The sequence below is a fragment of the Meles meles genome, chromosome 9, assembly GCF_922984935.1.
Source record: "Meles meles chromosome 9, mMelMel3.1 paternal haplotype, whole genome shotgun sequence".
Lineage (NCBI taxonomy): Eukaryota > Metazoa > Chordata > Mammalia > Carnivora > Mustelidae > Meles > Meles meles.
The window spans coordinates 55,365,327-55,383,448 of NC_060074.1; the positions used below are offsets into that span (position 1 = coordinate 55,365,327).

General features: G+C 37.5%; 1 protein-coding gene across 8 annotated transcripts in view; it reads right to left on the reverse strand.

Annotated features, from left to right (window-relative positions):
• Positions 1-465: 465 nt before the first annotated feature.
• Positions 466-18,122, reverse strand: part of LOC123951018 (cytohesin 1 interacting protein) — a 72,461-nt gene continuing 54,804 nt past the window's right edge. For all 8 annotated transcript variants that reach the window (XM_046019582.1, XM_046019585.1, XM_046019586.1 and 5 more), the window contains 5 exons: positions 17,576-17,672; positions 17,272-17,365; positions 14,355-14,424; positions 4,098-4,164; positions 466-1,306 (listed from right to left, as the gene is read on the reverse strand). In XM_046019582.1, coding sequence (XP_045875538.1) covers positions 849-1,306; positions 4,098-4,164; positions 14,355-14,424; positions 17,272-17,365; positions 17,576-17,672 — 786 coding nt within the window. In that variant the 3' untranslated portion in view covers positions 466-848. The remainder of the gene's footprint in view (positions 1,307-4,097; positions 4,165-14,354; positions 14,425-17,271; positions 17,366-17,575; positions 17,673-18,122) is intronic.

Below are 18,122 nucleotides of genomic sequence, written 5' to 3' on the forward strand. Positions count from 1 at the left end.
TGTTTCCTTGCTCTAATTTTTCAAATTACAGACACTTACTCAAAAAAAAAAAACAAAAACAAAAACCACAAAGCTATATGCAGGATCTTGAGAATTCTAGACTCCCCATCAACGTTTAGACAGACAAAAATTAAATCGAATAAGAATGACATTTTCACCCATTTTGTCTACGCTATCTAAAGCTCTTATCATAATCTTGCTCAGTACCCATCTTAGACAACATGTTCCCATGGATCCCAAACTCTCATATTGAATCTTATACTTCATGCTCTTTTTGTATCTTATACCTCTTGCTTTATTGTTGCTGTGGATGTGGAAAAAAGCTAGTGATCCTCTGGTTTATGATCTTTCACAGATGTAAAGAGAAGCATTCAAAATGACCTATTGTTAAGCCTCCCTGGAGGCTACTGATCTTAAACAAAGTTGTATGACCTACAATGAACATATGGAAGGTAATCCAAATAATTATATTCCTTCACTCTTTTATTTACACTTGACTCTGAAAAGTTCTCAGTTTTCCACATAATCTAGAAAATAAATATTTACCCTTGCCTTCCCAGGCAACATTAGAATGAGCAGGAATGTCCATTAATTTGTTATATTTTCCAATTTATTACTCAATTCCCTTATTTTCTGTTTATAACCTGAGCTTTTCTGGTTAAAAAAAATAAAAAGATTTAAGAAGCAAAACTTATGGTACAAAAATTTAAATAAAGGTCACATCGTCATAGTATGGTGTTTCAGTTTTGCAATCCATCTGCAATTTCCCAGCAGGCTGAGTGGAGTTAGTCTAAACAAGTCTAAAGATATTTACGAAATAAGCTACTAGGAAAGGTCAAGACAACCCATCAAAAGCGACTCTCTTCCTCTTCCACTGCACGGTGAAGGCCAGGGATGAATTTTAAGAGTTGTTTCCGGACACTTCCCCTTCTGTTTTTCCGGGGCAGGGTCCCAAACATGTTTGAGAAGTTGCCCTCCCACAAGGGTGACATGGACCCACTGCTGGCAGAACTAAAACTTCGGTCCCTCCTGGAAACAGACCTCTTCAAGAAATCGTCCCCATCCTTGGGGACAAAGCACTCATCATCTGTGCTTGTCTGTCGACTGAAGCCTCCCTTGCTTGAGTCCTCAGACACACACGTCTGGTAGCCGTCCTCGCTGTCCACTGTCATGGAGCTCAGACAGCTGCTCTCACTGGATAGTCGATTCCGGTCCAGGAGGGCTGAGCCCGACCCCGGCAGCGTTCCAAACAAAACCGACTCATCTATGTCCATGTTTTCGAAACTTGGGTGGTTACCTGTGTCACCTAGAATGCAGAAAACAAAGACTTCTATGGAATGGATAGGAGCATCACTCCCTACCAGCAAATACACCAAAATTTCTCTTGAAAGGGTGCAAGAAAGAGTAAAATTGAAAAATATTTTTCACTGAGCTTCACTTGTATGAATAAGTGACTCTTTATGAGGCCACTTGATAAACCTTAGAGTGGTGTTTCCCAAACCATTGTTCATGGACTAGCTTCCATGTAAAAGGGTTCCACAGTCACAGAAACAGTCATGCTGAATTAAATAAATGTAAATAGATTCTTCACACAAGAACAGTCAACTCCTCTGATAGTATGCCAGTGTGACTTGTCAACTGCCAAAAGCATCATTTCTTAAACGGAAGTGACCCTGCAACCTTTCATTAAAGTCCTCACAGAAATGGCATTCTATTGGAAATATATGGGAAAAATATAAAAAATATAACATACTTAAGGGAATGCCATCTTATAGACTTCCTCCATTAAGTTCCTCTGATTTTCAGTTACTGAAATTTTAAAATAATTATATAATTATCATAACATCACTCGAAGCGTATGGGAAACACAGTTAAAAAACCTGCACCTGGGGCGCCTGGTTGGCTCAGTGGGTTAAAGCCTCTGCCTTCGGCTCAGGTCATGATCTCAGAGTCCTGGGATCGAGCCCCGCATCGGGCTCTCTGCTCGTCAGGGAGCCTGCTTCCTCCTCTCTCTGCCTGCCTCTCTGCCTACTTGTGATCTCTGTGCCAAATAAATAAATAAAATCTTAAAAAAAAAAAAAAAACCTGCACCTGTAGGCTGATTTATAGAGAACTCAAAGGTGTTTACAACAGAGAGGATATCTTCTAGTCTCAATATTCCATGTTTCTTCCTAGAATCCTTAAATACTGAAATGCTCTGGAATGGTACAGTACCCAAAAAACAGCCCTGTCCTTAAATAAGTAACAATTTATCTGTAGAAGTTGAGTTTTATCTTCTTAGCTGAATTTTTTTTTTCTCAATCAACCTTTCATAACCTGTATCTGGGCTCTCCAAACTCAAATTTTAATCGCACCACCAACATCCTGTCCTTACCTCCACTTGCTTGGGCACTATCTGAGCTGGCTGGTTTGCTACTTAAAGGAAGGGGATTATTTGTTATACCACCCTGAGAACAACATAGTCAGAAGGTGACTCTGCTTCAGGAAAAGTAATAGAACATTGCAAACTCAGAAATGGTTTTACTTTGTGCTGATTATTTCTCTACTGTTGCTCTCCTTTGTCCTTGATTAGCAATACAAAAAGAGACTGATTTTCCACTTAATCTGCAAGGTTGAATACAGCCAGCTCTGCACTGACTAGTCAGAATGTTTTCCTTTTTTACTAATAAAGCCTACCTTATTTCAAGGGGTAACGAGTTGATGAATTTCTTTTGATCAGAAAGCTATTGAGAATCTCAAGCCCTGTATATTTATTCTAGGTCCAGAAAAAGTAAACTACAGAACTCCTTCAGTTTCTCAAAAAAAAAATGTGTACAACAATGGCTTTAATGAGGAGTCATTCCCCTTAATCTTGAACTAAAGACCTTCTCTATACAAGCTATTCCTATAGAACCCCAGGACTGCCTATACATTTTAGGCCAAACCCCATCTCCACTCCAGAATGTTCAGAAGTGGGGGCAAAGTTTTCCCAAACACCCTCAAGTCTACAGATATCCAGGAGTGGCTGGATTTTATACCTCTATCCTGCTAGGAAGTTTCAGATCCCCCAAAAAATCTACTAAGAATTTTTTAGCATATGAATTTAAAAACATACCAAATAGAAGTAACTTACATAGAAGTTTCATTTAAAAAACAAAATTTCTGCGCAAACCTCTAAGCCATAATTAGTGCCTAATTATGAATTAAATGTATCTTTTTTCCTATAAATAAATTACTACTTGAAACAAACATTCTAGGTTATAAATAAAGACTTTAGCTCAGTGGTATCTTGAGAAGGCAGAACCTACATTTCACACCCACATAGCTAGTGGTTTCAGTGTATTATTTGTACAAAAAAGTTCATTCCTCAGTTAACACCACTCACATAGCAAATGTCAGATCAACAAATTTTTATTTCAATTTTTTAAGCAGGCTCCATACCCAGCATGGAGCCTGATGCAGGGCTCCAGCTCACGACCCTGAGATCAAGAGTCTGACACTCAACCAACTGACAGACCCAGATGCTCCCAAATCAACAACATTTAAATTCAACCATTCCTTTCAGAATTCACACAGTGGCAAGAGCCACGCCTTTACTGTTAGAATGATCATTGGTATTTCTGACGGGTTTGCAGGCCATGAAGAAGCATTTCTCTGCATTCACATAACTTGTATAATATGAACAAATAATAGGAGCTCTACCCAAGAAGCATGCTACCATTCCAGCCTCAATAATTTCTGAGAACTACACAATCTCGGAGCCACAAACATTCTCAGAAATTTAATACATCTACAGCAGTAGTAGGAAAACCAGGCTATCATTCCTACCGCTCTTCTAAAACTTCAGGTGCCTCTTTCATGTTTGTGCATATATACAAGTGTGTGCATGTTTTCGTGTGCATATGTGTTATATGTATGGAGGAGGGGATGTGATTTGACCTACTCACCCTCCAAAAACAGGTCTCCCCAAAGTTCAAGCCAAAAAACACAGACTAGTATTCTTGATCCATGCTAGACAATTTTTTTCCTATAATTATGATAATCTTGCAATAACTTAGAGGCAGAAATAACAAAAAGTTGAATGTTAGTGTGGTTTCTGAACAGGAAATTACATTTACCATGAAGCAGACGCTGTTCCTGTAACTGCAGAGATCTGAACTCCACCCATTTTTTCTTCAAGTTTTGCTGATAAAAAAGAAAAAAAAGTGTTAATAATTGGGAATCCCCATTGAAGATAACAATCTACTTCTAGATGATGAGATTTATCATAATTTTTTTCCTTTCTTTCTAACACTAACAACGCCTCCCATTCATTGGAAGATTATTTTCTACATAAAAGGGAGATCCTGGGAATACTACTTTCTCAGTAAATAATCTAGTAACATCTAATAATCTAGTAGCATCAAGTTGAATAACATTGTTTCAATAGAAACAACAGACAAGAGAAACCATGACATTTATTTATTTGTATATTTTTAAAAATATTAGAGAACCAGATTGTTTGGATTTGTGTCCATTTACTAGCTGTCCAGGCAAGGATCTATTCTCCAGGCTTCCCTCCCTCCCCCATGTATAAGATGAAGGCAATAACAGAATCGAAACCCTGAGACTGTCCTGAGAATTCGGAGAGTTAGTAGATGTAAAATGTTCAGAACAGTGACTAGAGCTTAGTAAATTGTTCAGCAAATATCATCATACTGTAAGCCTGGGGCATAAAAGCTCTGTTTATTGCTACACACCTATGTATTTTTCACAGCAAAAAGGGGAAGCCAGCCTGTCTGAAAGGCTTCCTTAGTAGGCTAAATTTAGAACACTGATAAGCATTGTGACTTCTTAACTGCTTCCTTCCTCCACCGGGCAGCACAGGCGAGCAGTGGCCCAGGATGGTAATGAAGAGGCTGCTGTCACGGTCCAGACTGCTCACAAGGCCTGGCGCAGCCCATCAAAGGGGCTGAGGTGATGAGAGACAAAGCAACCAGGCAGAGGCCATGTCAAGGACACCCAGAGGCTCATTCTCCCTTCCACCTTTTGGCCTTTCCCCAGTCCCTTTCCCTGCTGGCTCAGATCCCCCACAGCAAGTCCAGCAGACAGGCACAGCTCAGCTTTGCCTATGGACAGTTTATCACATGGAAAGATGGCCTATTGGAAACAAGCAATCCTTTGTAAGAAGAAGTCTGGGAAAGGTAGATGCAGGCTAAAAAGGAAAAGGGGAAAAAAGTACATTTGGAAAGGGAAGACCGAAGGAAAAGAAAATCATAACATTTTAAGAATGTCATCAAATGCTTAAGGGAAGAATGGCTGGTTCCTCAGTTCCGGGGGCTAAACAATCACAGGGCGGGATTCTCCAAGCCTTGATCACGGTAACATTTAGCGTCAATCTTTAAGGTACCCTATATAATTTGCAAGCACTAAATCAAATGCCTGGCTTAATTAATTGCTTGTTCTTTCTTCACTATAGGATAGTCAGTTTGGTTATGAGACTGTTGGGCTCTCTGAGTCACGGCTCCTTTTTCTGTGCCAACTGTGGTCCTGTGAAGGTCAGAGTTAAGGACCACAGAGAACAAACAGAACTAGCAAGGATCTAACCCCTTCCTTCTCTCTTAAAGGGGTCTTTCTCCTGCAAGAGAATAGAGTCCCGGAGAGGAGCATAAAGATAGGTTGACAGTCAAAACTAAATATGGAGAGAAGAGGAAATTGTATTTTTGCACTAGCTATTCAGAAAGTCAGGCTTTGCCAGATAGCTATTTTTTATGAAAATAAAGGTTTTTAAATATCTAATCTGTTGACTTGGCCCAGTCATCTCAGTACGTCATCACTTAAACCAAGAAAACACCAGTGTAAAGAGCAGATGTGCCAATGTGACTAAGAGTTTTTAGTGTCTATCTCAGCTTCCCCATTTTCCTCACAATCTGTTTCTGCTTGTTATTAACATTACATTTGTTATTTGGACAAATGAGACCTCTCACAATTAGAAGAAAATTAAAGCATGTGGGAGAACTAACCATACCGGGCCCTATCACCTCATTGTACCTAGCTCAGAGCCTGGTATATAGCAACTGCTCAGTAAATATTGGTTGAATGACTATATCAAAGAATGGCTTCCTGAAATAAAAGTCAACTATCACAGATGGATATTTTGAGTTGGATATATTTCCAATGGTTTCAATATACATGAGACATATAGCTACACATTTCCATCTTTATTACTTTTACACTGCTTTTGTGGATAACACGCTGCTTAATTTTCCTATCAGTCCTACAAAGTTCCAGATTAGAAAATAAAGGTGCAATGTAGGGCTACAAACCCAGTAAAAAGCAGAGCCAGATTGAAAAGTAGCTCCTTCAGCTAGCACGTGGATGTGCTGTTTTCATGTTAAACAACTGAATCATAGGTTATAAGAAAGGGAATCCCTGAAAACATAGCTCAGAATGGACCCCTATTTCTAAAGAAGAGCTTGTGGCCTCTGGAGTCTTTAAAAGATGAATGCATACTTACACAGGACACACCAACTAAATGTCATTGTGTGAAGGGGAAGCCAACTTGACCCTGGTTACAGGTCAGATCCAGACATTTCTGGTTCAGAAAGTAAACTGGAAATCACATAATTTCAAGATTAGAAAAGGAAAAGAAATTCAAGAAGATAAGCAAGGATGAACCCAAAGATCTGCCAGACCTAGAGAAGCAGAAACAGGTAGCTAGGAATTTGGATCCTGCAGCAATCTATAGTTTGAATGCACTTAGTTATCAGGGCACAGGACAGAGACAAGTTTCCTGTTTGAACCTTGGCTGAGCTCTACTACCATGAAGGCGGGGTGAGAAAAGCTGCTGATGGTGACCATGGCTCATGTAGAGCTAGTATCTGGAGAGGCAGGAGTACATAAATGTAGCCTATGACCTGAGCCAAACAGCACACGAATCCTCCAGAAAGGCAGGCTAGCTGCCAGACCTGGCTCTGGATTGGGAGCCTTGAAAATGCAGGGTGGAGGCAACCCAAGAACCATATGGAGTAGAAGGCAAAGACCACCATGCATGGGAAATAAGCAATATGAGTTCCAAATTGTATGAAAGACAACAAAATTGATAGTCAGTACATAGATTATCTCAAAAAAAGAAACAAAGAATAAAAGAAAGAAAGAAAACAGAACAGTGTCCAAAGAAGACTTTAAAACAAAAATATTTATAATCCTTTGAGGAAGAAATGAGATTAATGTCAATCAGAACAAGAAACCTGAAACAAAGAAATAAAGCAAGAACAGATAGACATGAAAAAGAATGATCTGAAGATAAAAAATTAATTAACTCTTAAAATTCATGGGAACAACTCATTCTATACAGAATAAAGACATTACTGAAGAACTCAACAGAACATAAGAAAAAAGATAAACTGATAGAAAATATGAAAAAATGGTTAGGAAGCAAAGAAAATAAATCAAAAGACTCTAAAAATATGCCTAACAAGAATTCCAGAAGATAATTCAAGGAATGGTGAGGAATGTATATTCCAAGAGATCAAGCTGATAGCTTTCCAAAACTGAAGAAATTCACAAATCCTTGGACTGAAAAGGTACTGCAATTTCTAAGCAGTATAAATTTAGAAATGAATCTAGACCTAATCATATTTCAGTGTATTTTTTAGATCAGTAAGACAAAAGAACATCTTAAAAGTAACCAGAAACAGACAAAAGAATGCCACAAATTGAAATACCAGTTTTTGAAAAGCCTCAAAAATAGAAAATCCTCTAGTTGGACTTAACCAAGGGGGGAAAAAGAGAGAGAGAAAGAGAGAGAGGCATAAAAAGAAAAACATGAGAATAGAATTTTTTTATCAACACATAAAATAAATTTGAAAATTTTAAAAATTTAACAAAAACATTAATTCAATAAAACTGGCCCAAATAAAACAAAACAAACAAAGCAGAAAGCCTGAGATAGCTTATAATTAATAAAGAAACTGAAACAGAGTTTAGAATAATTCCCACCAAAAAAGAACCCTAACCCCAGATGATTCAGATAGTTACAAGAATTCTACCAGAGAAGAAAAAGGGGAAGACTCTCCCCAGCTCGTGTTAAAAGTCCAGTAAACATGATACATCCAAAACTAAAGAAAGATAGTTTGAGAAAAGAAAATTGCAGGCCATTCTACCTATAAAATAAAGTTACCTTCAAAAATCCAAAAGAAAATATTAACAAATCAAATCTATAATTATATAAAAACAAGTATAAATTATGATCAGGTTGAATTATTCTAGAAATGGAAAGGTGGTTTTACATTAGAAAATCTTTAAATGTCATTCACCATATTGACAGATATTTTTAAAATAAATAAGCAAGAATAACACATGCACAAAAAAGTGCCTGACAAAATTCAAAACACAAACACTATAAAAACTACCAAAAAATTTAGTATGGAAGAGAGCATCTCAAATCTGAAAAGTATATTCATAGAGAGCTCATTCCTGATAGGAAAAAGTGGAAATTCCCTTTAAAGTCAAAACAAAACAAGGATGCCTATAATTACAGTTTCTATTCATCACTGTATTGTAAGCCCTACCCAGTGGAGTGAAGAAAGAGAATTTTATGTCATCCTTAACAGTTATTATCTTCACAGAAAACCCCAAATAATCTACAGATAATTTGTTAGAAATTATATTTAGAATATTTAGAACTATTTCTATTCTATTTCTATTCTAAAAACTATTTAGAATAGTTTGAATTCTGTAATTTGAATAACAGCATAAAATTGGTTTTACAAATCTATACATCAACCTCAATCAAAACATTCATTGTTTTTATGAAGAAACTATAGTATGAACAAAAATCATGAGTAGAAAGGAATACATCTAGTGAGAAATGTATAGAATCTATTTGCATAAAGGTATAACTCTTTATTGAAAGACATAAAAAATTAAAAATGGTTAAAATTATGAAAACTTTGCCTCTAAGATCAGGAAGAAGACAAGGATGTCCACTTTCACCACTTTTATTCAGCATAGTACTGGAAGTTCTAGTCACAGCAATCAGCCAAGAAAAAGAACTAAAAGGAATCCAAATTGATTAAGGAGAAAGTAAAACTGTCAATTTTTTTTTTTTAAAGATTTTATTTATTTATTTGACAGCGAGAGATCACAAGTAGACAGGCAGGCAGAGAGAGAGAGAGAGAGAGAAGCAGGCTCGCTGCCGAGCAGAGAGCCCGATGCGGGACTCGATCCCAGGACCCTGAGATCATGACCTGAGCCGAAGGCAGCGGTTTAACCCACTGAGCCACCCAGGCGCCCCAAACTGTCAATTTTTGTAGATGATGTGATACTTTATATAGAAAACCATAAAGAATACAACCAAAAAACTAATAGAACTAATAAATAAACTTAGTAAATTTGCAGGATACAAAACTAAAGTACAGAAATCTATTGCATTTCTATACACTAATAATGAAGTAGCAGAAAGAGAAATTAAGTGCACCAAAAAATATAAAATATCTAAGAAAAACTTTAACCAAGGAGGTGAAAATATCTATACTCTGGGAAATATAAGACACTGATGAAAGAAACTGAAGACAACACAAACAAATGGAAAGATATACCATGCCCATGGTCTGGAAGGATTAATATTAATAAAATGTCCATACTACCCAAAGAAATTTACAGAGTCAGTGTAATCCCTGTCAAAATCCAAATAGTATTTTTTACAGAACTAGAGCAAATAATCCTAAAATTTGTATGAAACCACAAAAGACCCCAAATGGGCAAAACAGTCTTGAGAAAGAACAATGAAACTAGAGGTGTCACAATCTCAGATTTCAAGGTATACTACAAAGCCAAAGTAATCAAAACAGTTTGGTACCGGCACAAAAATCGATACATAGATCAACAGGGATGCATAGGGATAGAGGGCCCACAAACAAACCCACACTTAATGGATAATCAATCTATGACAAAGGAGTTAATAATATATAATGAAGGAAAAACAGTCTTTTCATTAATTGGGACTACTGGGCAGCTACATGCAAAAGTATGAAACTGGACCACTTTCTTACATCATACACAAAAATAAATACAAAATAGATTAAAGACCTAAACGTGAGACATGAAACCATACAACTCCTAAAAGAAAACGTAGGCAGCAATCTCTTGGACATTGGTCTTAAAAACTATTTTTGGATATGTCTCCCTAGGCAAGGGATACAAAAGTAAAAATAAACTATGGGACTACAACAAAATTTAAAAAGTTTTACACATCACTGAAGCAAAAAGGAACCTATGGAATGAGAGAAGATATGTGCAAATAATATATACAATAAAGGATTAATATCCAAACTATATACCAATCAACATCAAAACCCCACATAATCTCATTTAAAATGGGCAAAGAACCTAAATAGGCATTTTTCCAAAGAAGGCATACAAATGGCTAATAGCTACATGAAAAGACATTCCACATCACTAATCATCAGGGAAATGTAAATCACAACCACAATAAGATATCACCTTATTCCTGTCAGAATGGCTAACAGCAAAAACAAGAATTATCAAGTGTTGGCAAGAATGTGGAGAAAAAAATACTCATGCACTATTGGTGGGAATGCAAATTGATGCAGCCATGTGGAAAATAGTATGGAGTTTCCCCAAAATAGAAATACCATATGATGTAATAATTTCACTACTGAGTTTTTAATCCAAAGAAAACAGAAACTGTTTAATTTAAAAGGATATATGCACTCCTAAGTTTATTGTAGCACTTAAAAATATAACCAAGGTATATAAGCAACCTAAGTGTCCATCAGTAGAGGTAGGGATGAAGATGTGGTATACATACACAATGGAATATTCCTCAACCATAAATCTTGCCATTTGTGACAACAGGAATAGGCCTCCAGGGTATTATGCTAAGTGAAATAAGTCAGAGAGAAAGACAAATGCCATATGATTTCACTTTCATGTGGAATGCAAAAACAAAACAAAACAAAACAAAAAAACAACCCCCAGTCAAACAAACAAAAAAAGCAGAAACAGATTCATGAATAGAGAGAACTGGTGGTTGCTGGAAGGGGAAAGGAGTGGGGGGATGGGCAAAAAAAAAAAAAGATGGTGATATCGTCTATCACTAAGAAAACACAATACTATAGAGATGTTAAGTCTTCAAATTGAGCTAGCTATACAAAATGTAGTATCAACCAAAATTCCAAAATTTATTTATAGAACTTGATAATCTGATTCTAAAATTTATATAGAGGATCAAAAGAATCAAGAATAAATAACCTGGAGGGTTTGTTCAACCAGATACCAATATTTATTACAAAGGTATAATAACTGAGTTTAAGAGAAACAATGGATCAGAATATGGAGCCTATAACAAAATCCAAGCATATATGAAACTTGCTTAAAAACAGAAACTTTGCTGCAGGTCATTTTGGAGGAAAAGAAGGACTAAAAGAAATGGTACTAGGAGAACTGAGTATTGATATGGAAATTAAAGAAAATTAGAATTCTCTCATACCATGCATACAAATCAATTCTGGACAAATCCAGGACTTAAGTATAAAAAGGAAAAACCTTAAAACTTTTGGAAGAAAATATAGAAAATGCAGATTACCTACAAAGGATAAACAATAAGAGCTCTTCCATAAGCAAAAATATCAAAGGCACAATACATTTAAAAGGCTAAGGAGGCAAAACATCATCTGAGAAGAAGTCAATCCCCTAATAAAACTCTCCTTCAACATTAGCGGTGAAAGATTTGTTTGGACAAAGAAAGCCCTGCTTACCCTTGCAGGAAGTACTACAGCAAAAAAGAAAGTAAACCCAGAGGGAAGGAACAGAAAACAGCAAGCACGTCAATTCAACTCGCAAGCTACTCAGAACAAAAATATATAGTTTTCCATTCTAAAAATTGATAAAATTCTCCCAAGTAAAGCAATAATAGGAAAGATGGGGCCTTAAGATCAACATTTAAATATGTTAAGGTCCTCATGATGTTCTGGGCAAGGATGGGTATATTGAAAAAAGTATACTTCATTTGAAAAAATTGGTACCTACGAATTTTAAAATTTCAAGAGAAAACACTGAAGGAGCAGAAATTGCTTAGAAACATGAAATGTGCTTTTGTAGAATGCTTTATTCCATGAAATGAAGACCTATTTGCTCAGTTATGTTTTAAATAACACTACCAGTTTTTGTACATTTCTTTCCTTTTTCCATGAGAAGGTGAAAAAGCCAGGTTTACTTAAAAAAAAAAAGATCCTCACTAATACTGTCTTTTTTTGTAAAAACAAATTCAGTTTTGACAGTTTTAAAACTGGTGGCTCAGTGGGTTAAGCCTCTGCCTTCGGCTCGGGTCATGATCTCGGGGTCCTGGGATCGAGCCCCGCATCGGGCTCTCTGCTTGGCGAGGAGCCTGCTTCCTCCTCTCTCTCTCTCTCTGCCTGCCTCTCTGCCCACTTGTGATCTCTCTCTGTCAAATAAATAAAATCTTTAAAAAAAAAAAACTATTAAAAAATTTAATGATAAAATATTAGAGGCATTCCCTTTAAAGTCAAGAATAAGATTATCACTATTTGTAGGAGTCCTGATCAATGTTGTAAGAGAAGAAAAATAAATTATATAGTTGACCCTTGAATAATACAGGGATTTGGGGTACTGACCCCTGCCCCATCAAAAATCCATGTATAAGTTTGCCTCCCTAAAAACTTCACTACTAATATAGCCTAGGGTTGACTGGAAGCCTTACCGATAACATAAACAGTTGATTAACACAGATATTTTTTAGATTTTTAAACATTATATTATATACTGTATCCCTACAATAAAGTAAGCTAGAGAAAAGAAAATATTTTTAAACAAATCACAAGGAAGAGAAAATACATTTGCAATGTCGTACCTCATTTATAAAAGAGCAAAAACTTCATATAAGTGGACCCAAGCGTTCAAACCTGTGCTGTTCAAGGATCAACTGTAGTTGAATAACCAGGGGTAAAGGGGCAAAACCGTCAGTATCTGCAGCTATTATGCCTCTATGAAAAAATCTAAGGGAATCTACAAACATTGGAATAAAGAGAGTTCAGCAAGACTATCGGATTTAAAAATTGACACAAAAATTAATAGTGACAAATTAAAAGATCTTTGAAAATTAAAAAATCATGTTCATTGTAGCAAGAAAACTTAGAAGGCACCTAAGAATAAACATAATAAAAGCTACATAAAAGTCTATAAAGAAAAGATAAATGTTTTTGAAGTGCCTAAAAGACCTGAATTAAGAGGTCAAGATCCTGTGTTTGATGTAGGAAAGGTGAAAACCATAAAGGCGTCAGCTGATATTTATTCTATAAATGTCAATTCCTATCATACTCTGAACAGAGGAAACTTTCAAGGAATTTTACAAATTCATTCAAAATATCCCAATGACAAGTAAAATGACAAGAGTATAAAATCAGTGTTGATGCAGAAGGAAACAGGGCTCATCGATGAACTAGGTATGAGGGGAGGAAGAATACAACATAAAAGTTGAACATAGTAACTCTACCCTCATGGGCTCAATAATTAAGAAGTACATACTTCATAAAGGAATTCATAAATGCCAACTATTGCAAAACACAGTCCAACTGAGCAGCCTGCCTGTAAGCCCTGGGGTCTCTGCTCAGCCTGGCCACCTCAGTGCCACGCAGGGGAGATCTCTGGGAGAAAGAGGTCAGTGGGGTCTGCAGGATCATGATTCAAAGGCACATGAATGAGGGTCTGCACTCCATAGCCTGGCAGAGCCTCACCAGTCTAGCAAACTGAGATTTTCAAGACCCTCAAAGAGCCTTCCCAGGGAATTTTCTCTGAACTCTCTACATTGTGTACTATCTCCCGGAAAATTCATTTTTTCCACTTCAATGTTGATTGTGTGTTTGCCAATGAAAGTCGATTCAAGGACAGCCGCAGAAGAGGGAGATAATTTTTATAGGAAGAACGAAACAGGGCAGAAGGACCCAGAAGAGGACAATGGAAAAGCAAAGCTTCTGGGCCCTCCTGCAGACATGCAGCACTTGGAAAAAATGAGGAAAAACCAGCAACTCCTCCTTTGTTCTCCCACCCCCATAATGTAAATCAAGAGAGATCACAGGTGCACTAGTGAAAAGTTCTTCAAGTGATGTGCCTTCCTGTTTCCTTTCTGAGCCTCCTAGAAACACAGAAGGAGGAAGGAAGAAAGTGATTTGCCCTGGTTTGTAGAATTGAATATTCCTGTAAAGGTAATTGTGTGGCTCTTGATAATTCAGCAGTTTAGACTCATCACGACATTTCATCTTCAAGGGCTATTTCAATCCCTCAAATACATTTTTATTCTACCACTCACACATTCAAGGGTGAAAAGTGTGTCTCACTGTGTTAAATTAAATTACCTTTAAAACTTGCAGCTTTGCTTCAAGCTCTGCTCTTTTGAGAATCATTGTTCCATTAAGAGTCTCTATCCTGTTTTAAGGGAAAAAAAGGGGGTGGGGGACAGGAGCAGCATGAGTGATCCTTTCAAACAAGTACCATCCTTATGAAGTACTACACTTGGAGAGCAGACTATACTTTAAAAAGCAACATAAATGTTATAATCCCCACGGCACTTCAAGTGTCTGGACCTAGGCCGAATCTTCTGACAATATGCAGGGAAAGAAAATAACAAAACAAAACAAAACAAAACAAAACAAAAAAGACAAAACAAAACAAAAATCCCCTGGAGAGGGTGGTTGAAAGAAAAGATATTGGCTAACTTGTAAACTATAGCTCGTTTTATAGACGCCACTACATGGCAATGACTATTGGTCTCTACTGGAATTTATCCTTATGGGCTCTGGCTAAATCACCTATTTTATTCAGTGAATGCTTCCCGGGCATCTACTATGTGCCAGACTTTAGACCCCGTGCTAAGCATGAGGGATCCAGCAATGAAAAGAACATATAACAGGGATCTGCAAACAGTATAATCATCATGCCATTTCTTGGAAAAGGGAAAAAGTTCCTTCTTTCCTAGGATTCTAAGAAACTGTACCTCTGTAAATTGCCTTAATTTGTCAACTAGAACAGAGCCAGAACCACTATGAGATAATAACCTTCGTATCATTCTCACATCTCAGAACCTTTTAAGTGTATAAACTTCAATCCCAGAATTATCAATTTAAAGGTGTTTGTTTCTCCCTACACCAAAAGTCTTTCTAAAAATAAAAAGACTTGTTCTATCCTGACTGATTTATTTTGTGGGCTCATGCTGATGCCTTTATTTTGACTATTAAGTCAGCAATCTGAATAAGATAACAAATTTCATATGTGAGTCACACACCTAGGCATTTTTAAAATAATGGTTCAAATTCCTTCTGATAAGTAAGCTGTAAATATTATACTAAGATGCAGAAATGTTTCAAGTCATGGTAAAACAATAGCATGAAATACCAAGACCTGTTTTCTTTATTTCTAACAACATCATTCCCAAGATAATGAGATGATAATGCAAGCCAGGATTTTGTCTGCTTTCTCATGATGGTGGTCTTGTCTCTGGGCACTAGTGAGGATCCTGTGAATCTGTTTCAATAGGACTCCTACTGCCCATCTGACCCACCCAAGCAACAGATGTCTACGCGCAGAGCCACAGGCATACATCGGTTGTTCTCTTCAATATTTAGACAAATGTCTCTCACTTTCCTGATCTCTGGATCTCCATTATTCCTTAATTACATCCCTGCATTCTGCCCACTTCACCCATTTGGAACGTAGCTTTCTGATTCTAACTGCCACCTTTTCCCTTTGGATTGTACATGGCTCCAACCTCACAGATTTGTTTCTCTGGAGGAAAGAGCACACCCATCCTCTACCCTGAACTCACAAGATCCAGAGTTGGACTAAGTCCTCTGCCATCAGGAGTCATCTTTCAAAACTATTCCCACGTACACCCAGAGCATCTCTGAAGTTTTAGACAAGGATCACTGAAGAGCATCCTGCAGACTTTCTATGGGCAGCTTGCAAGGAGCAACAGTGGGGCAGTTGAAGAGAATGGATCCTGGCATCCAGAGCAGGTGGTCACATCCTAGCCCAGTCACTTACTAGATCACTGATCTCCACTCTACCTAATTTAAGCTTCTGTCGTTTTCTCTATATAGAAATAAAACTAACCTCACAAGGTGACTGAGAAGAATGAGGGAAGTAATGCAAGACCCACCTTAGGCAGAATAAATCCTAAACTACTTGGCCCGACAAGACCCATGTTCTCCCTGCCTTCATATCTAACACTCTCCCTAATCTACCAACCGCCCATCACACTGGTTGTCTCTCTCTCTTGGACATGCCAAGCCCATTTTGAGAGTTCAGAGACCTCCCTCTTGGCCTGAAATGCTTTCAGCAGGAGTTCACATGACCATCCTTTCTCTTTCCTTAGGTCTCAGTTCAGATTTCCTCTCCTCAGAGAAGATCCCTTTCAACACCTAAGCTACACAGCAGTCCTCTTACTCAGTATTCTATCCCATGCCTTATTTTACTTTCTTAACAGCAGCTATCATAACTAAAATAATCAAAATTACTTCTTCTGGAGGCTTTCCTTGTCCATCTCCTCCCACAATCAATAAAGCAGTACGAAAGTTTTTGCCCATGTCTCTCCTAAGCCTATTGCAAAGCTGGGAACATAGTATTTGCTCAATAAATATCATTTAAATGATCGAGCAAATTCCATCTTTCCACTAATTACTGAAGTCTTACTAGGGTCTAAGGATGGTATGGTGGAAAAATCAGTCAAATCTCTAGTTGAGGAGGCCACTCTTCTATTAGTAAGTCTGGAATATTAGCAAGTGTGAATTTGTGTGTTGCAGGGCAGAAAGGATTGAGCAGACTTTCCTACCTTCCAAATGGGACACTAGAAAAGAAAAACAATGGGCTTGTGGTATCAGAATAAAAACTTCAGCCCTTCTGACCTTTCATTTGTTCTAACCACAAGATTGTATCAACCATGGAAACTGGACCAGTTCCTCTCTGACCAAAGAGAACGTGTGCCAGTTTCATTGAATTTGACATAAAAAAAATAAATTTTCTAAATGCTATCCCTCCCACACAGACATTTGAGCTATTGATGTCCTCTGACTTCAGATGTTGACAGTATGTTCAAATTTGAGGAAACCTTGAGAAACAAAAGGAACTGATAAAGAATGTCTGTACCCAGTCCCAAAGCTATGGTGCACGGCCTCCCTTCTTGTGATCCTGAACAAAAAGCCTATTCATTCACTCAACAGGCATTATGAGAGACCATAACATTTTTGAAGCCCCTACAGGAAGCAGATGTATAGTTACGTTAGCAGGTTTCCCGAAGATCTGATCAGGTCAACAACTTGTTTGTGGGTAAAGCCTTCTGTGTTCACGCCATTGATATTTGCAAGGACATCACCTGGGAGATGCCAAGAAAAGTGAGTTGTTAGAACAGTTGCTTAAATAACCCCTCCTGACATCCAAATAAAATAAAAGAAGCAAGCCCCAAACCCTAGCAACATGAAGGAGTGAAGAAAATTCACAGCAGCAATCATATCCCAACCTTTGACATCATAAAAATTTTCTTGCTATTTAAATAATTCCTAACATGAGCAAAATGACAAATTACCAGTTTGCAGGCCAGCATAGTGTGCCGGGCTGTCCTCCTGGATTTTGCAAATCAGAGTGCACATCTCTGAGGAGAACGAGTTCTGGTGCCTGTAAGTCTGTAAAAATTAAAGTGATACATAATTACTATTCAAAAAAACCTCAAAATCTATGTGTCAAAAAATAAAATGATATTGATTACCTTAAGCACTATAGTAGGTAAATACCAAGAACAATTTGGAAAGGCTTTCTTGAATATGAACTGAATCAAAAATACTAAGCTTGAAATTCTATAATGCAATCTGTAGCCAGCCACATCCATTAAAAAAGGGGGGGAGGGGATGGGCACCTGGGTGCCTCAGTCGGTTAAGCATCTGCCTTCGTCTTTGGTCCTGATCCAGAATCCCAGAATCCAGCCGGGGAGTGTGCTCCTGCCTCTTCTTCTGCCTGACACTCCCCCATGCCTCTCATGATCACTCTAATTCAAGATTTTGTATGTCCAAGCCTAAAAGACCATCTAATGCTCTCATTATTATATATCTATTAATAAAAATCAGGTTTGGGGGAGC